This window comes from Canis lupus, chromosome 33, assembly GCF_048164855.1.
Source record: "Canis lupus baileyi chromosome 33, mCanLup2.hap1, whole genome shotgun sequence".
NCBI lineage: Eukaryota > Metazoa > Chordata > Mammalia > Carnivora > Canidae > Canis > Canis lupus.
Genome location: NC_132870.1, coordinates 28,809,373 through 28,830,708, shown reverse-complemented (window position 1 = coordinate 28,830,708; position 21,336 = coordinate 28,809,373). Strand labels below are relative to the sequence as shown.

The 21,336-nt window shown below is 37.6% G+C and overlaps 1 protein-coding gene across 19 annotated transcripts in view; it reads right to left on the bottom strand.

Annotated features, from left to right (window-relative positions):
• LOC140623439 (eukaryotic translation initiation factor 1-like) overlaps nucleotides 1-21,336 on the bottom strand; it is a 141,252-nt gene that overhangs the window by 29,385 nt on the left and 90,531 nt on the right. For 3 of the 19 annotated variants that reach the window (XM_072809871.1, XM_072809872.1, XM_072809870.1), the window contains one exon: nucleotides 3,968-4,515. The exons of the other annotated variants lie outside the window; for them this stretch is intronic. In XM_072809871.1, coding sequence (XP_072665972.1) covers nucleotides 4,141-4,482 — 342 coding nt within the window. In that variant the 5' untranslated portion in view covers nucleotides 4,483-4,515 and the 3' untranslated portion in view covers nucleotides 3,968-4,140. Of the gene's footprint in view, nucleotides 1-3,967; nucleotides 4,516-21,336 lie in introns of those variants that run through there. 19 annotated transcript variants of the gene reach the window in all.

Below are 21,336 nucleotides of genomic sequence, written 5' to 3'. Positions count from 1 at the left end.
AAGCTCAGAGGCAAATTTGCTATCTGATAACTCTACTAGCTGTCGTGAGTAGACTGTCTTGTGCTCATCTCCCCTTGGAGGCTTCATTTTCTGTTTGTTTGAAAAATATGAAGTGTGCTTAAATACACAGACATGATATATGTGTTAATTTTTGTACTTTCCATTTATAATAAGAATGGATCAGTCCCCCTTTGAAAACCCTAACTGAAAGCCCGTAAGACCTTAGACATCCATCTGGGAGGAGAAATTTAAAAGCAGCAAGAAATGAAAGGTAACAAGTCTTCTGTTGACCCTCCTCAGTATAGCTAAACAAGTCTTTGTTGGGTATTGAGTGTGCGTTGAGCTCTGAAATGGATGATGTGAAGGACATAAAATTGAAGAGATGACCTATGTCCTTAAGAAGACTATCCTTAAGAGACTGACTATACAGAAATACAATTGTTTGTAAAACAAACAAACAAAACATCTGACTCATAATGGATATGTAGTGTGAGTGAGAGGTTATCCTAACCCAATGTGGGGCCCAGACCAGCAGCATCTACATCACCTAAGAATTTGTTAGTAATAAAAAATTCTCAGGCCCCACTTTAGGCATACTGAATCAGAAACTCTGGAGTAGGGCCCATGAGTCTATTTTAACAAGCACTCCTGGTTATTCTGTTTTGCTAAAGTTTGAGAAACTCCAACCACAATGTTCTTTGCCATGGATAACTCCACATCACACCCCGCCCCCCATCTTCCTCCCATAGCACTGAGCCAGACTGTGCAACCCTACATAGTCCTGAAGAATAGAATTCAGAATGAAGCCACTTTGCTCAAACTCTACACTAATAGTTCCCTTTACAAAAGTTTTAGACTCCAATATTTAAGCAAGAGGCCTTGTTTAAAATGGCATCAGCTCATGTGAAGATGGCCTATGCATCCTCAAAGAGGTGAATCCATGAATAAAAATGACCAGTTATTGATCATTTCCTATGTGTTAGCTGATCCTCCATCCTTAACACCCTCCATTCCCCCAAAAAAGCCTATAAAGAAAAGAAAATTATCATTCCCAATTTACAGAGAAAAACATGGAAGCTGGGAGCAGCCAAGTAACTTTCCTAAAGCCCAACAGTTTGTAAATGGTAGACTAAGATTTGAACCCAAATCTGACACACTCTGTGCTCTTTGCCACTCACCTTCATTAAACAGATGAGCAATCTTCTGAGAGTGCCTGAGAACATGGAGGCCTGAGTAATATATCAGCCCATCATCATGTTATCAACCTGACCACCGATTTGTTGAACGTCACTTCATCATTAGCCTTTAGTGTTTTGTTTTGTTTTTACTTGAGAAAGGCAAGATTCTGCTACTTACCACCTACATCCCTGTGAGCTGGAATGAATTGAGGTATGTAAAACTTTAGAGAAGTAAGGACGAAAAGTGTGATAAATAGTATTATTACAAGTAGCAATAAATCAGGTAAAGAATGTAATGTGCAAGTTGGAACATAAACTGGAATTAAGCCTTGTAAATATAAAAGAACCCAAGGCATGCAGTTCTTTGAATTCTAACAGTAAAAATGCTTAACCTAAATTTTTGATTAACAAGGCACACAAATAGCCACCTCAGAAAGTCATAATTTGAGAAGGTTGGGGCAGGATAATCAACAGGAACATTTTTGAAAAGGTGGCTAATCTGATGTATATCTTTAATGTTTTTTAGGAAAAATTACAGTAGTAAATTTGACAGTTTACTATATGCCAGTGACAGTTTCTAACTCTTTATATATTATTAATTTATTTACTCTTCACAACAATCTTACAAAGCAAGTCATATTATTATCTCCTATTTTAAAGACAGGGAAACTAAGGAAAAGAGTTTATGCAACTTGTAAGTGGCAAAGCCAGTATGAGAAGTTAGGCAGTCTGGTTCCAGATTGTATAATCTTAACAGCAATGTTATGTACTAGTACTTCTATGTTGATAAGTTACCATTTTTAAAACCTCTTCCTGTTCTCCCATCAGCTTGTTCCATTTAGCTCTCTTCTTTGTGTTTTTTACCATCAGTATCTCTAGCTGGGCTCATGACTCAGAACTCTAGCAGTAGGTCAATGAATGTTGCAATAAATTACAGCAAAACAAAACACCACAATTACCATGATCTTTTCATTCTTTTCCAGTGAAGCCATCTACAAAAGAATGTTAACCAAGCAGGTTTATGTCAAGGAATCTCAAAACAAGAAGTATTTTGCCCTACCACATAGTATAACAAAATGACACTGAGTATCTGTCCTTTTGAGCATGCGCACGCGTGCGCACATACACACACATATATACACACACATATATATACATCACATACATATATATGCAATTGATTTATATCTCAGTTCTTTGTATTCAGTGATGACTATTGCTCTTTGCAACCTCACATGGTTCCTTCCTCTGGCAAGTCTCACTCAATTTCTCTTATCTAAAAACCCTGCCCCAAATTGATGCCCTTCAGATAACTTTCTCAATGTAATTCCATTTCAAAGTATTTTAGAGTTGGACAAATTCTTAGAAGTCAGCTGAATTTTGATCCTATGAAGCCTCAAGAAGGAAACTACTTGTCCAGTGTAACTCAGTGGTTTAGTGCATAGCATGACTCTAAACCCCAGACCTGCCCTAAGGCCTGCTTTCTGGGAAACATCCCTGAATCTGAACAGAAAATCAGCACTGGGCTCTCCAACAGACCCTGTGGCCAGCCCCAGTTTCACCACTTACCAGATTTGTGACCTTAAGAATAATTTAATCAGGCATTACTATCAGAAAGAGATTAGGGGCTCCTGATTGGCTCAGACAGAAGAGCATGTGACTCTTGATCTTGGGGTTGCAAGTTCAAGTCCCATTTTAGGTATAGACATTACTTAAAAATAAAATCTTAAAAAAAAGAGAGAGAGATTAAAATATAGTTACTTGCAAAAGGTATATCTAGAAAAGCTAAAGAAATTCTCTAAAATGCTATATACACTCATAGGTAATATTTATCTTTCCTGATGCATGATAAACATGAAAAAACTAACAATATTCCTATATACAAATAATAGCCAAAATAATAGTGTTTAATTACAATTATAATGTTTAATTAATTTCTTCTCAAATAGCTACCAAAACTATATAAAATACTTACATATTTAGGTAGGGATGTATATACATTACTTATATTTTGAGAGATATTTAATTGGCTTGATGGAGAAATATTTCTGCTTCTAAATGGAAAAATTAAATATATATAAAAAGTACCTGATTCTTCACACACAATATATGTGTATATATGTATCTTTTTTTTTTTCTGAAAACAAGTTTTATTTAAATAAGGGTTTAAATACATTACATAACATTAAAACTGAAGGAAAAAATAAACCAAAAATCAGTCTGTTACTTCACATGGCATTGGGCAGCTGTTGCTAGTAAGTTGCAAGCTCTACAGCTAGCTACATGACGGATACATCAGTTTTAAGTTTGTTCCCTTGTCAAAAGTTTAACTCAGATAGAAGGTTGGCCTCACATTCTGGTGTTTGGACATCGATTAGCTAGGATATGTCTGGTCAAAAAGACCTTGGTGGCAAGTCAGATATCCTATCACACCTCACTATAGGGAAGGTGGCCACTCTAAGCTCTGCCCACCTGGTCCATTGGAGACACCAGGGATCTTTCTTTGACTACCAATGACTCCCTGTAGTAGCACAGCTGCTGGTGCTGTCTTACCCCATCCTGGCCTCTCAGCTTCACTGTGGGCTGTTCAGGTGACATTCTCTTAGGGTGGGGAACTCTGAAAGGGAGAGCGGAGGAGCTTCTGGCCAGACATAGCCATCTGTGATCTTGGGGCTCGGGGCTCTGGGCTGGACCGAAACATCGCTTGTCTGCTTGGTTTCAGGCCGGACACTGCCAGGCGCCTATTGCTTGACCTCTGTTTAAATGAGGGACTTCAAGACTAGACAGAATGGCTCTTTTCAGTTTATTGCATGAAGGAGTTACACTAGTCCAAGTTAAAAGCAGACCCCAAATGGTTACATTATACAAGCTGTGAGGTTTTTAAATTTGTGACAAGGGACAGAAGGGAAATTCTACTCATTGCAAGGAAATCCTCACTTAAGCTTCAGTGAGCCAAAAGCACTTAAAACCCATGAACCCTCAGCTGGTCGTCCTTAGCCAGTCCAATCTCTAGCAGGAACTGGCATATGTTCTTGCGCTGGCCACCCTGTAGCTGAATTACTTCTCCATATTCTGGATGCTCAATTACAGTACCATTGCAGGCAAATTTCTTCTTAAACGCCTTCACTAGTTTCTTTTTATTGTAATCATCAGCAATCCCTTGGACAGTAGTAAGGGTCTTCCTGCCGTTTCTCTGTTTAATTCTTATATGGATATAATCCTCAGTGCCAGCAGGAAGCAGATCATCACCTTTACTTGCATCAGCAAAGGGGTCGAAAGAGTGGAGGTTCTGGATAGCGGACATACGATACGATTCCTTTTGCTCGGTGGAAACAGCCTGCGGGGGGACAGAGCAATTGGGAAGCTAGGGGGCGCGAGGGGGAGGCTGCTGAGTCCTCAGCGGCGGCTCAGTGACTTATATATATGTCTTTAATGCAATCCCAGTCAAAAGCCCAACAAGAGTTTTACTAGCGTTCTGAAAAATTAAAATAAAATTTATGTGGAGGAACAAGTAGGTGAAACTATAAGTAATATTTTCAAAAAGATAAATAGAGATAAAAGACTTTTTATCAGATAGTAAAATATAAAACAAAATCAAAAGTGTGTCAGTTCTACTACAAAACTAGATATACATACTAATGGACCTATACAGGAAGTTTGTTATGTAAGACAAAATAAGAGAGGGAGACAAACCATAAAAGACTCTTAACTACAGGAAACAAACTGGAGGGTTGCTGGTGGGGAGGTAGATGGAGGGATGAGGTAACTAGGTGATGGGCATCAAGGAAGGCACATGATGTAATGAGCACTGGGCGTTACATGAAACTGATGAAGCACTGAACTCTACCTCTGAAACTAATAATACACTATATATTAATTAGTTAAATTTAAAAAAAATTTAAAGGAAGTTTGTTACATGTAAGTATGTAATACACAATGTAGAAATCTAAAATATTTTTATAAATGATATGGTACTGTCTTGTTAGAAATTGGGTAGAGAAATAAACTTAAACCTGTACTTCACTCAAAACCCAAATGAGTTCCAAGCACTGTTAAGAATTAAAGAAAAATAAAAACTAGCACAAAAGATCTAATCATATTCAAATATTAAGAGGAGTAATAACTTTGTAAGTTATTGAAGAAAATAGACAAAAGTTCCCTATACAAAGACAGCTTTCCTTAAAAAACATTATTCTATAGGGGAATCTGGCTGGTTTAGGTAGTAGAACATGTGACTCAGTCTCAGGGTTGTAAGTTCAAACCCCACAATGGAGAAAAACTAGAGCTTAGTTTTTAAAAAGACTTAAAAAGAAAAAAACACTTTAAGCTATAAACATTAAAATAAAAAGGCAAATAGACTAAGGAAAACAATTTCAGGAAAAATGGCAAATGGTCGTTTTTATATCATCTTCACAAGGTAAAAAGCCTATTCAATTTTTGAATGATTTTGAAATAAAACTAAAATAAATTCTATAAAGAACTCCCACACATAGACAAGAAAATAAGACCCTAATAAAAATTAGGCAAAGGACAAAGCAGTCAATTCATACAAAACATAATTAATAAACAAGTCAATGGAAAAATATTAATACTGCTATTAATCAAAGAAATGCAAATTAAAGCAACAATGGAGCACCATTTACCAACTATAAAATTAACAAACATTGTTTTTCAATAAAAATACTCAGTGTTGGCGAGGTGGCAATGAAACCATACACTTATATATTTCTGGTATCAAGGTAGAGAAATACAAATACTTAAGCCATATGGAATTTACTTTTGTAAAAAAAAAAAAAACCTTAAAAAATGGAAAAACCAAGTACAACGGTGTTTATGGCAATGTTATGTTTTTAATAAAAATGTCAATGATTATCTCTCTCAGCACAGACTTCTTACGGGGAGCTGTGTCTTTCTTGACCTGCTGCTTCCTCACCTTCAAGCACTCAGTGTTTCTCCAGAGTGTTTGTTCCTGACTTGTCCCTTGCTTTTGGCACGGGGCCAGATGCATAGCAGGGGCTTAGTAATTATTGAATGAATGAATGAGTGAATGAATGCGTGAATAAATGGATCAAATGAATCCACGTTAAAAAGTAGCAGCTTGCGTTAGAATGGCTCTTGATGAAATATGAACCTATTAATTTGCTAATTATGAAAATTATGTTGCAACTCGGAAAATGCTTCAGGATAGCAGTGCAAAGTAGGGGAAGAAACAGAATACATAATTGCACATATATTATGATTGTAACTAGATAATAGTTGTAGGCACATGGACAAACCCTGGAAGATAATATGTAAATTTAATAATGTTTTTTGTTGGAGTCATGGGATTACGGATGTTTCGGTCTTTTTCTTTTTTTCAGAAGCATATTAATTTTTCTCTTTTACAATTATTAAAAGGCAGGGAAAAATATGCACAGGCTTTGAGTCAGAACACTTGGGTATCAGTACCAACTCGACTATTTAATAGCTTTCTTACCTTGGACAAGTTACTGGAACCCTTTGAGCCTCAGTTTCCTTGTCTATTAAATGGGGATTATAATAGCTACCTCTCAAAGCTGTTTGTAAGGTTTAAATGGCCTAATGCATGTGAAAGGGTTTTATAAACTATAAAGTGCTATATAAAAGTGACACCATTATAACTAGCCTGTTTCCTAAGAGAAATAAGCTTTTTATTTCCTCCAGATTGTTCACATTTAGTCATTTACACACAATGTAAAAACAATTCTATAGTCATTGAAACATACATTATCCTGTGTCTCACAAGCTAATACTGAACAAGCTCTTATCACTGGCCCATCAGGCACCAGTGGATTCCTAACTGGGTAAAAGGACCTATAAGATGTTGGGAATAAATGAAACATAAACCCAAAGTGAAAAGCTTTCCCCAGGTAATCAAATAAGAAAAGTTACAGGAAATCCATCACTGACTTTTGGATGTTAATTATTTAATTTTCAAACACCAAAACAATATGAAAGGGAAAAGTCCCCTCCCATTTCTGTCCCTGGTGGCCCAGTCCTCTTGCTCCCATACGGTGACTATTATTACTTTATTATGTCTCCTTCTAGGATATTTTATGCACATGTAAGCAAACATAAGTGTTCATTTTTTTCCTTTTTAAAAAAATGTAACTATACATCTTGTTGTTTACATATTGGTACATAAGGAGGTTTCCTTATTTCTTTTACAGCTGTATGCTATTCCACTGAATGGATATGCCTTTACTTATTTATTGGTCCCCTTTGACAGAACATCCAGGTTGTTTCCAATCATTTGCTCTGCCCTCTGAAAAAGGAAGACTTCATTCTGCCTTGAGCAGTGACAATGAGACACACAGGGGAATGGGCACAGAGCAATCTTAACCTAGAGAGTCCATTTGCTTGCTTCTGTTTTGAACAGTTAGGCCTTTGGAATCTCCTCAGTTGTTTTTCTTGCCCTGGATCAAAACTACATGATTAGGAGAATCTATTTCAGTTAGCCCTTTTCTTAAAAGTCAGTATAATGCTATAGTGAATCTTGTAAAGCCAGACTACCTGGGTTCAAGTGCTGGCTGTTCCCACTTGCTGGTCAAGTTCTTTCCACCTCAAAATAGAGATGATAATAGTATATACCTCACAAGGTTTTATAAGGCTTAAGTGTGTTAATATACCTATCGGTGGCTCTTATTATGTCCAGCATCTTTCAGAGGGTATCTGGGAAGGAGTGACCAAAACAATAAAAGATGTCATTATCTCAAGAAACTATGCCCTATATCAATGGTTCCCAAAATGTGGTCTGTGGACCAGTAGGATCACCTGGAAACATGTGAGAATTGCAACCTACTGAATCAGAAACTTGGAGGGTGGGACCCAGCCATCTTGATTTTAATAAGCCTTCTAGGTAATTCTGATGCATGCTATGGTTTAAGAACTATTGTCCTAAAATGTAGGGTATGGAAGCTCAGGGTGGTTTTAAAACATTCAGATCATAGAACACCTAAAAATCATGCTCTTTGTGGAACACTATGAACTGGTGACATAGAATTCCATGCATTTTACTAGTGGGGAATCTGCCCATATTATTTGTATGCCATTTTTTTAATCTCAAAATATATATATGAAATTGTTTTCTTTTAAATCACATTTCCAAAGTTTTCTCTTAGCATTCATTTGTTACTAATTCAGTAGCACTAATAGCTTACATAGTAGCAGGTACAAATATTTAAATAAAAATAGGAGAAAAATTCAAAAATGAAAAAAAATCTAACTTTTAAACTCAGTCTATAATTACAAAATGAGAGAGCTACTATGACTTAATTTTGTCATTTTTTTTCATCTGTGTATTCATTCAGCAAACATTTACTGAACATTGACTATATTGTCAAAAATGTGCTGAGCGCTTGCAATTCTAGTGATTAAGACAGGCAGGAGGAGGATATGACCTATCCATTGATCTATCATATGATCCATCTACAGAAAATCACAGTCCCGTTTGTACTATACCCATATTTTTATGCCATTGGGCAGGGTTTCTAGAATGAAACAAGCCATTATTGTCCTTATTCTCCCTGGATCCAGCACAACAGCTTCTCCAATGAAGAAATGCTACTATCCAGTAGCGATGACCAAGGGTATCAAATAGGTCTGAGGTCAATTCTAGCCAGCTGGCAAGGCTTCCCTGGAGCATTATTTTGAGAAAGATTATGAGACAATATTCTGGCAGGAAATAGTGCTGTGCACAAAAAAAAGAAAGAAACATCAACATAAGAGTTTTTTTATTTGCAACCCTTGGAGAATGTAGCCTTCCTTTTCCTTTGGGATATGAGAGGATATTACTCAGCATTTCTTGGATTACAAAATGGTACCTTTTGCCCTGTCTCCTCCTAAGGCTACTAATATTGGTTTTCTCCTTTCCCTTTGCACTTTCCTTCTGTCAGAGCCTTTAGAAATGGCCTGGTCAAGTTCAGAGACAGCAAACAGTGGTTTCCGATGTCAAATATATTAGTATGGGATGATTTCCTCTGTGTTTGGGCTAAGGCTCAAGTGCCCAGCCCTGTTGCTTTCTTCCATTGGCTTTAAGACACCTGGCTTGCTTGTGAAGTAGTGTGAAGCAGCAGGATTTGTTTTGCTGAATAAGAGAGCACACACTTTCCCCTTTGCCACTTGGTTGGTGTTACACAGATGTGAACAAATGGCCCTTCGCCTTCCACCTCTATGTCAACTAACCTCTTGGAATAAACATAAAGAAGACTCCCACTGCAAGCTTCATGTAAGTGAATACAGAGGAGACAAAGTGGGCATTTATGGTCAAGAATGTAGTGGTTAGGCTGGTTCTCCATTTGCTCTACAATTAAAAAGGTGTGTATGGCATTTCTAGATTACTCTTTATTTGCTTACATGCATCCCTTACAAAAAAATCATGAATCCCTATTTAGGACCCATTAGGCTCATAGCTCTAGGGCAGTTTGAACCAGATCGATTTGGTTCCAGTGGTCTGCTGGAGCTATAATTTGGAATATGTGGTGCAAAAATCTGTTGCATGCTTTAAAAGACGACAAAGACCCTGGAATTCCAAAAAAAAAAATTTTTTTCCAACCAATTTCCTTCAAGAAGAGCCAATATGGAAACATTCCCAGGAGATTTCTCCATTAGCTCTATTGAGAATAAATAAAGATTATATTTATCCTGATTTGCTGAAGACATTAGAAATCATTGTTCTCTTCCCCCTAAACATTTTTTTCTCTTCTAATATTTTGCTTCTTTATTCAAATCCAGCCAAGTTCACAGTGCTTGCTTATCACCAAACTATTTGCAAATATTACTTGGATCTCCTTTCCTTGGCTTTCCATTCTACATATTTCTGATTTCTATGTAAGTTTCTTGAGGCGCCTCAAGAACACTGTCTTGAAATGTTTGCTTTATTTTTCTTTATACTCATAAAAAAAATGTTCTGGGGCCATCTAATTTTAAACCCTACCACAAAATAATGCTTTACAACTTTTATAAAGTTGCAAACTGGGAATCAAATCAATGTCTCCCATAAGACAATTAATTGTAAAAACCTGATTGATTCTCATTTTAGACCGTCACATCTGATTCACAGATGGCTCTCAACTAACCCTAATAATAATGAATGGCAAGAGAACTGTGTGTTGAATTAAATCATAGGTAACTGTTTTCATAATAATATCAATTTCCTTCCCTCACCAGAATGCAGAATAACACTGAAGAGTAAAATTGACTGGCTTACTTTTATATTGTTTTTCTTCCCATCTTCCTTTGAAAAATAATGAGCAAAGGCAAGGGAGAGAAAGAGACTAAAGGGTGACCAAGATATGTGAAAATGCCATGAACTATTCCTAGAGAGTAAAAAAAACAACAACAACCAAACAAACAAAAAAAAACAACCCAAACCTGGCTTTTGTTGGGACTTTCAAACATTGTGGACATAATATGCCAAGTCCATTCACTGGCTCTAAGCAGTTTTTACAGCCAGTCATAAAATGGAAAGTAAAGGTTCATTGTGAAACAGTTGGCACATATTTAACAAAGGTAAGACAAGCTGGCACCACTATAATTTATACCCATTAGCACCCAGTGGTGATCTTATGGTAGAGGGCATAGCTAATAAAGAACTTCAAAAGAAGAGAGAACAAATTATGAAATGTTGATTAGTGTAAGCAGTTTACATTTTCAACCATGGTGAAACTAAATTTAAATTGCAAAGATTCACAAATATCACTATTAGTTCATATAAATAACCCAGAAATTCTATAAATGGATAGAGATTTCACACAATGAGTTTTGCCATAAAAAGACTCAGTTATCATATCTAAAATCTACACTATTTAACTTTGAAAAGGAATGAAATGATAGCTCTTGAAAGCACTTAAGAGAGATTATCTGTCAAATCTACACTTGTAAAGATTTTCCTTGTGAAGACAGAAAATAACTGGATCCCTCTGCCTTGTAATAACCCTCTATATTTCTAAAAACAGAAACTAACTGACTCCTTAATCTTTATTTTTACAGGTAAAACAATTGCATCCCCATCAGCTTTGTCTTGAGAAACTCATTTTCCATATCCTTGGTTATCTTTCTCTGGCTCTTCTCCACACTCCCACTTTTCTCTTAGAAAAGTAGGTAGGAAAAAAAGAAAAGAAAGAAGAGAAGAGAAGAGAAGAGAGAGAAGAGAAGAGAAGAGAAGAGAAGAGAAGAGAAGAGAAGAGAAAAGAAAAGAAAAGAAAAAAGAAAAGAAAAGAAAGAAGAAAAGAAAAAAAAAGAAAAGGAAAAGAAAAGAAAAGAAAAGAAAAGAAAAGAAAAGAAAAGAAAAAGTAGGTAGGTCTCAGTAAAGATGCTTCCAAACCTCCCCCAGAAGTGTTCCCGCTTCTTCTGACTATGCTTTTGTGTCTTTGGTTTGGGCAATTCTATTAAAAACCAGATACTTTTAAATTCCTAAGAGATTTGAACACAAATCAAAGATGACAACTAAACCTCTAAAATTATCATAGCACTAATCCCTCTATTAAGTGTATGGAGGGTCTGCAGACCACATGAGCTCACCCTAAAGAACATGCTGTTGTTTACCTGGGAACCAACTGCTTTACTATGAAACACGCTCTGTGCTCATCTTAGGTCTTGCGCCAAGAACTTACACTGCAATGCACAATATAGAAAGAGGCAAGGAGAATGCTGTGATGAGGATACTTAAATCAGTTGCTTTTTAGTGCATTATTTTAGTCGTGAGAAAGTTGGATAAGTCAAGCTCTTTCTGAGACCCCAGAGATCAAAGAGAATTCAGTCAAGGGCAATGCTTTGAAGAGCAACAACTATACTATTCTTTAGCAGAAGTTCTGTGAAATGTAGGTTTGGCACATTCATTTCTGTAATTCTTACACACATTTCAAATGCCAAAGAAATCTGTTTAAAAATGTAGATTTGACCATTTAAAACTTGTATGGCCTGGCATTTTGTTTCAGGATGTGAGATTACACCATGGTGCAAACTGAAGGTATATCTTGATGTTATTTATTAATATCACCACGGACAACAGCCATGCCTGTCAGAAATTAGGGAATAAATACACACAAGTGTGAAATGCTTTGTAGTCAAACCAAAACAGAGACTGTATTTTGTTTAACCAGAGGGATGATACTTCAAAACTGAAAGGAGTGCTATAAATCCAAAATTCATAAACCGCATCTACTTCTTTATCACATCCCTCAATGCTTTACTGCTCCAGTGTGGTGCCCATACCAGCAGCATCGACACCACTTGAGAGCTTGTGGGAAATGTAGAATCTCTCACCCTCCCTCAGATTTACTAAATCTGCATTTTAACAAGATTTCCAAGAGGTCTGTATCTACATTAACATTTGGGGAACACTGCTTCATAGATTACTTTTTAAAAGGAAATTTTAGCTATAAAATGATTTCATCCTTGGGACGCCTGGATGGCTCAGTGGTTTGAGTGTCTGCCTTTGGCTCAGGGTGTGATCCTGGGGTCCTAGGATTGAGTCCTGCATGAGGCTCCCCGTAGGGAGCCTGCTTCTCCCTCTGCCTGTGTCTCTGCCTCTGTCTGTGTGTCTCTCATGGACAAATAAATAAAATATTTTTTTAAAAACTGATTTTGTCCTCCTAAACTCCCTCTCCAGGAAGTAAAAAGTGCTAATTTGGCACTTTATGGCAATTAGAAATCTCCTGCAGAGCCATCAACAAAGCCTTCTGTCTTTGGAATCATAGGATGGCCTACTACACCCAAGCACTATGACCAGGAGGGGAAAAAGAGTTAAAAGATAGCTCTTGGCAAAACATCAGATATTCCCTTCCTTGTCTTACCTTGTCTAGGGAGGGATCTCCCTAGAATCACCATCTTTATTTCACACACTTTCTATAAGCGAAAGTCTAGAAAAACTTCAAAGGAGGACCAGGTGCACTAAGATTAACAGGTGTTTATTATTATAACTAATTTACTGAAAAAAATTTAGTGCCATAGCAGTCCTGAGGAGATTATGAACCCAAATGGAAGCGTTAACTGCCTATATGCATATTCACCAAAGATCAACTTTACCCTACAACTCACAGCAAATTGATCTTTAAAAAGGTGAGGGGATGAGAGATTCTATTACCAAAAGTTGAAAGATAGAACTGTGGAGATCTAACTCAAGGTGAACTGCCTTTCCTTGAACTGCTGAATGACTTCCAAACCAGCTTGTGGTTTAATTTTCCCATATGGATAGAATATTTTAGGAGTAGTGGCATAGTTTCTGATGGAAAGGGCAGATATCTAAAGACAAGGTTTCAAAGGACATGGGAAATAACTTTTCACAATTCTAGGTTATTTTCAGTGGGGACCTAGCAGCAATTGGCCATTCTTGCTAGTTCCCCAGTCTATCACTTTCCAGAAAGTACTTAGGTATTTTCAGGCATTTTAAGGAAATGTGCTCTTAAATCTCTTTCTTGTTTTTGTTTGTTTTGTTCAGCATATGTCATGTAGCAGTGTCTGCAGAGACTAATAGTCTGAAGACAAGTACTATACATGGTTCCTTAAAGTAGTGCTGCCTGAAAAGTGGACCAGAGGTCAACTGTATCTGAATCATCTGCAGCGCTTGTTCAAGTGCAGGTTCATGAATCTCCAGATCTAGTAAATCAGAGTCCATTGAAGCTGGATCTTAGAATCTGCATTTTGGGGGATCCCTGGGTGGCGCAGCGGTTTGGCGCCTGCCTTTGGCCCAGGGCGCGATCCTGGAGACCCGGGATCGAGTCCCACGTTGGGCTCCCGGTGCATGGAGCCTGCTTCTCCCTCTGCCTGTCTCTGCCTCTCTCTCTCTCTGTGTGACTATCATAAATAAAAAATTGAAAAAAAAAAGAATCTGCATTTTGAACAAGCTCCTGGGTGATTTTTTGCATGTAAACTACTGCTTACATTTTAAAATCAGTTGAATTTTGGACTACGAGAGCACTCCAGCCTGCATAATTTTCCGTAACTATCTCCAACATTTAGTCTGGGGTTGGAGTGAGCCTGAGGTATCTTTCTATCTTGAGGAATCCCAACCCAGCCTGGGTTATTTCTCCATGTAGAAGTGTTAAAGGAAGAAACAAAGTATATCCGTGGACCCCCTGGTACACTGAAATGCTTCCCTGGTGATTTAAATTGTAGCTTGGTGAATCTCCAACCCAGGTTCTCTCTGCTCAGCTAAAAGATGTTTCCAAAAGCAGGTTCTCTCCAACTGTGGGATTAGAATGATCACTGCAAGAGAGTGGTATGTTAGGTAGATGGATGAGGAAACCCGGAAAGTTTCACCTAGACTTCCTACAAACATAAAGGTTCCAGTTCAGTACCCACGTGGTCCATGCCTGAACTCACCTTGCAACTGACTAGTCATATCTTGGGTTGTTGCAGAATGTGCACCAGAATTGTGCTTTCATTTCTTAATTTCTACTTGGGAAATGAGGAAGTTTAAATTTTCCATCAGTTCTGGTTGAAAGAGCCTATTCACCAAGCTCTAAACTCACTGTGTTCTTATCACATTATTGGTGTTTCTTTTGTCTTTCCCAGGTAGAAACGGAACACTTATATGAATAGTAGAATATGAAGGTTATCCAATATAATCAATGTTCATAAGTGAGTGTTAGTGCCTGTTTTAACTTAAGCTCCAAAGACAACAAGCAAGTAGTGGTTGCTTAAAACAGGTAGTGGTTGCACTACCTGTTTTAAGCCACTTTTATAGTAAAAGAGTTTTTGGATTCCTTATTTCTTATCAACATAAGTTCAGTCTTCCACTAAAACCAGCAATGAAGTAAGAGATTTCTGGCAAAGTTTTCCCAGCAACCTATACACCCAGCCCAGATTCATAAGCCATCATCATCCGGACACCCACATATTATGAGCAACAGTTAATTTTCTCATGTTTCACTTAATGTGAGATTTCCTCTTTGAGGTCTTATGTTTTAAAAAAAAATACACAAGGAATTAAGTTTCCCTTCAAAGAAATAATTAAGAAATGAAAGCACAATTCTGGTGCACATTCTGCAACAACCCAAGATATGATATGCTTGGTCCAAGAACTAAATGGTTTACATCCTCATGAAGAGCAGACAACCATAGGTATATGTCCAGGCTAATAGGTAGCCATCAATTCTTTTCCCCTAAAATGACTGACTTTTGTCCCTCTAAACTACTCAGAATTAACTATACTCAGAATGAGGTAAGCTTGGCATTTGCATGACAGGAAGTAAACATATGAACTTTGAGGGACATGTAGCCAGTCTCCCATCTTAACCCTTTGTTCTTTGTGCTCTGAATATGCAAACAGATTTATTCTGGATGACTTAAGAAAAATTTTGGTCACCTCAACGAACTATTTATTATTCGGTGTTTCTGGATCTGAAGTGTCCAGATAATTGGCCAATTCACTCAGGATATTTTACCACAACTTTGTGTGTTTAAGTGACAAAAGGATAAATGGTGTGAGATAACTAGCCAGAGGTAGGGGACATGGCTCTTTTCAATATAAGCTTTGTGAAGCACACATTTACATTCAGAGGGGAGCGAAAATGTGTAATTCTCACTGGTCATCAGTTTATGAAATTACTAAAGGCTTGTTTGCCCTTAATTTCCTAAAGGATTGGTAGGAAATAAAATCAAGGATTATCACTATGTAATAAATCCAAAATACCACTTTTTAAGTAAGCTGAGCGATTTGCCTCGTTATGTAATAATTCCCTGCTGAGCCTAAATTAAAACTCAGAATATAGAGAGACCTGGGAAGAGAGCACAGAGTGTGTTCTCTGGGTCCATACCTTATCAAATAGGATCTCACACCATTCTTACAAGAATCCTGTGAGGTAAGTTTTCTTATATCCATTTTACACATGAGGAAATAGGGACCTGGTGTAGGTCATTTGGCTACCTTCACAAAGTTGGAAAATATCAGAACCAGGAATCAAACACAAACCTTCTTTCTTTTAAGCCCATGCACTCTAAGCTCCAAATCTAGAATTTCCCCAAGCATAATGCGCACACCCCTCTTCGGCCGGTACAAGGAAGAAAACTAGCATAGTAGTTCTTAAACTTTACTCCGAGATAGAATCACCTGTGAAGCTCATTAAACTGCAGCACCCCACACCCTTCCCAAGAGCTTCTGAGTCAGCACCACCCAGGTGATTCTGAAGCAAGCCTTCTGATGGGTCTCACCGTGAGAAACTAAGAAATGCACTTGGGATGAAAATGTAATTAACACTACAAACCCACTTCACAGGCATTCCCTTTTCAAATAAAATTAGGTTAAAAAAGAAGGGGTGGGGGATTTAAAAATTCACAGATAACTTTTTGAATTTAGATTTATTTAAAGAAGAAAATGTCAAGGAAATGATAGTGGAGGTGGTGGCAGATCTGACAAAGATTGTAGAGGTGGTACTGGAACAACTGAGCTATTAGGTCAACAGCCCGTGACTACTACTCAGAAATAGCACTCTGCTGGCCACCCCCTCAGCAGCCTGAGAGTGTGCCTCTCAGCCCATCATAGCCCCCCCCCCTTCAAAAATAACCACTACCTGGGTGCCTAGGTGGCTCAGTCAGTTAAATGACTGCCTTCGGCTCAGGCCATGATTCCAGGGTCCTAGGATCGAGTCCCCCTGTCAGGTACTCCGCAGGGAGCTTGCAGCTCCCCCTGCTTGTGCACGCTCTCTCTCTCTCTCTCTCTCTCTCTCAAATAAATAAAAGCTTAAAAAAACACTACCTGAGATTAAGAGTAATCATTTCTTTGTAATTCTTTCTAGTTTTATTGCTGAAGTGTCCATCCTGAGATATTGTCATTTTATCTTACGCGTTCTTTAAAATCTGGCATATATTTTCAGTCTCTTTTAATCTACTTGTTATCTTTATTTCCCTGTTATATCTTTTGGGAAAAAAAATCTCAGACTAAAGTTTCGCACAAACTGGATTTTGCTTATTGCGTACCCTTGGTGCTGTTCATTTTGTTTCCCTCTCCTTAATATTTCCTGTAAATTCCCCCCATTTGCTTCAACGTGGATGGAACTGGAGGGTATTATGCTGAGTGAAATAAGTCAATCGGAGAAGGACAAACATTATATGGTCTCATTCATTTGGGGAATATAAAAAATAGTGAAAGGGAATAAAGGGGAAAGGAGAGAAAATGAGTGGGAAATATCAGAGAGGGAGACAGAACATGAGAGACTCTTAACTCTGGGAAATGACAAGGAGTAGTGGAAGGGGAGGTGGGTGGGGGGTTGGGGAGACTGGGTGACAGGCACTGAGGGGGGCACTTGACAAGATGAGCACTGGGTGTTATGCTATATGTTGGCAAATTGAACTCCAATAAAATAAAATAAAATAATAATAAAAAATAAAATAAAATAATAAAATAAAATAAAATAAAATAAAATAAAATAAAATAAAATAAAATAAAATATTTCCTGTAAATTCGGCAGCTGGGCCCAGAGACTGACCAGATTCAGCTTGGGAAAGCTGTAGGTGGTGTGTTCTTCCCATGGAGAAGTATATAATGTATGATGTTCACTCCTTTTTGTTGTAAGCAGCCATTGACTCAATGCCTGGATCTATCTATTCATTAGACATTACAAAATTGTTACATTCTAATTGTACCATTTTGTTTTCATTTGTTAGCTCTAATAATTTTATAAGGAAATACCTAGTGGTATGGTTCACAAAGGAAAGGCAAATAATGTTTGATGCTTTTACCTACCCAGTTTTTAAAGGAACAAACTGGTCCCTGTTATCTTCAGAAGGTGACCACTGGTGCTACATATAAATATATGCATTTATGAACTCACAGATTTAAACATATTTAATGGATTTCAAGCCTGTGCAATTCTTAACCATTTTGAAGTTCAAATTGATTGTGGAAAGCCTTGTCTTCAAGGTGGTTCTCAAGTCCATTAGTCTTTGAGAGCTTCTTGGCTATCTGATATTACAAGTTCTTCCAGGCTCATCTTATGTGTCTCCTGCCCCAGACTTGGGATCAGCTAAATCCTGGTTTCTTTTAGAGGAGAATAGCATTCCTCTAAGGTGTTAATAAGTCTCAAGATGAACTTACACGTATTTTACTTCTTCTGTCTGTGCTAAAAGGCAACCAAGAAGAGGAAGTAGCAGGGACCCTCACATAATCCATAGCCTGGATAATGAAATCCTAAATAAAGGACATAATATTTTATTTTAAAGCTACAACTAGACCTTGTTGGAATTAGACAGGGTCTCTTTCTCCCCAGAACATTCTAAGGATGAGAGGCCACCCTCAAAATGCCACCCTAATACAAACTGATCCCCATACACACTACTAGTCATGGTTTGTTTTCTTATATGGCAAAAGTTTATTTTATTTCACTGCTCCATCAAAATTATTTATCTCATTTATCATACAGTTCCTGCCTAGTGTGTTTTGCCAGAACTAACATGCATGAAAATTATGTTAATGGGCCTTGGACTGGTTTTAATGTACTTCATATAATCAAGAAACTAAACAAACAGAAAGAGCTCTGAAAGGTGCTCATTCTACTCAGAAGAACCGCTTGCTCTCGTAAGACACGTTTTTGAGGAGAATACCTGCCAAGCATCAAACCACCACCAGTTCCCTTAGAAAAGACCTGTTTATTGAAAGAAGAAAATAGACTAAGGGACTTATCATTGTATCCCCCTCCAACAAGTACCCTAGGTTTCCATTAGCCAGTGGTGGTTTCATGGAGAGAGACTGGGAAGTGATTTGGAAAAGATTCTTAACACGAAAACTGACCAAAAGAAAAATTAATTTTCAATTTTTGAGGAGAAGTCACCTTTGTGAAAATCGTCCATTGCTTGAGGAATTCAATGTGTGTGTACACAGGGATATCACTATAATGCTGGCCTGGTGGTCTACTTCCAAAACACACGGACGTCGGGAAAAGCAATATTATAAAGAGGCCTTTCTGCTACTTTTGAGAATTGAATATCCCAGGATTTAGTATGAGATGGGCCCACATTATCATAAATTTTCCTCCATAAATAAGTTTTATAGAAAAACTCCATTAAACTTAAAGAACTGAAATTTTGAGGATGAGTTTTAAGTAGCTTTGTGATATTGCTTTGAATATTTATATTTACATACAAATTTTTTTTTTAAATTAAGATTTTATTTGAAAGAAAGAGAGAGAGATAGTGACAGAGATAGTGAAAGAGAGCACGAGTGGGGAGGAGAGGGAGAAATAAGCTCCCTGCTCAGCAGGGAACCCCATGTGGGGCTCCATCCCACAACCCTGGGATCACAACCTGAGCCGAAGGCAGATGCCCAACTGACTAAGCTACTCAGGCACCCTTACATACTAATTTTTTATAAACAATTGCAAAAAGATCTCTTGAGAGCCAGGAATTGGGATAGTCTCCAGAACACAACCACCACACACACATACACACAAATCCTTTATTAGCAATATCAAAAGAATGCTAAAACCAGATAGAACATGTATGTCTGAAATGAAAATAAAGACATTGGTTTGCTATTTTTAGTCATTTAAATGATAGTATCAGATAGACCAGTTGCCCAATCAAACCTATAGAGTTGGACTGTGGTTAAAAATGACCAAAGGACATGATCTCAAAATGACTGCAATGTGTAAAATATGTAACCCTTATTCTTATCTTGGATACCATCCAGGACATTGAGGTCATCTCTGTCCCAGTGACAGAAGGAACTCTGTGCTTTTCACAGGAGAAATATTTGTTTTGCTTTTGTCTAATCTGTCTTCCATTGAGAACAAGAAGTATTTTGCTTCATGAAGAATAAGAAGGTAAAAACACAGCTGGACATCACCAAGCTCAGAAGAGCAGGCTGTAAATATGAGAGTGGGCAGTGGGAGCAGGTTGTCGAAACAGGACCTTGGAGATTGAAGGCTAGCAAAGAGCTGTGTGAGCAAAGGGGGCCTGAAACATGATATAATTTCAAAAAAGCACCTTCTCAATATGGCACAACAACAGCAAGACCATTGGAACGTTTGTTCTTTGACTCAAACAAGGCTTTGTCCATAGAAAGAAAAACATATACTTCTGAAGAAAGGGGGCACATGAAACTTATTATTTATTTTGCACTTGGACTGAATATATGAGTCAAACTTCTTCCTTACTTTTTGCTTAACAAGGATCAGCTAGGGGGCGGAGGCAGCAGTGATGAGATAGAGGAGAGGTAAAGGGTGAGAAGACCCCTCGGTAGAGAGAGAAAAACCCTGAAGGAGTGAAATAACAGAAAGAGAAGAATAAGTAAAAACAAACAAACAAACAAACAAACAAAACAAAAAAACAAATGGAAGCCAAATCTTAACAGTAGACTTCTCCCCCTTAGGCATGTCACTGTCAGTCCTCCAGGGAAAACAGTATAACAGTCACTCTCTACTCTGTTCAACCATGTGACAAATATCATGTCTATAAATATGCCATGTTTTTAAAAAGATGCTGACCAACTGTTGTACATCCATAAGAGTGTGACTAGGGTGATGAGAATCATGCAGGATCTTTAAGGAGACTAAGTCTATTTAGTTGGAGAAGATTTGGCAGCAGCGTGATAATTAACTCAAAGTTTTTGAAGGGAAGAGGGCAGATAAAGATGTACACTTAGAAATATTGCCCTTGATAATAGAGGACCAGTGAAAAGAGAGAAATTTGGGATCAATGTAGAATTTTCTAATATCCAGAATCCTCAAAAAGGAAATGAACTTCTTCATAAAATAGTGAGACCCTTATTTCTAGATGTACTCAAGTCAGCTGCTGAGTACAGCAGCTAAGTACATCGGAGTTATTATAGAAAGGACTTAAATTAGTGAGAACTGGGATGCCTGGGTGGCACAGTGGTTGAGCGTTGGCCTAGGGCATGATCCTGGAGTCCCGGGATCGAGTCCTGTATCGAGCTCCCTGCATGGAGCCTGCTTCTCCCTCTGCCTATGTCTCGTCCTCTCTCTGTGTGTGTCTCTTATGAATAAATAAATAAAATCTTTAAAAATAAATAAATAAGTGAGAGCTCTCAATTGCAAGCAACAAAAAACTAATTTAATTTAGATGACTTAAACAAAAAGGAAATTAATTGGTTCAATATAATTCTAGATTCAGCACAGATGGGTCCTGAAGCTCAAATGATATCATCAGGAATCTTTTATCACTCAGTTCTGCCTGCCTCTGTGTT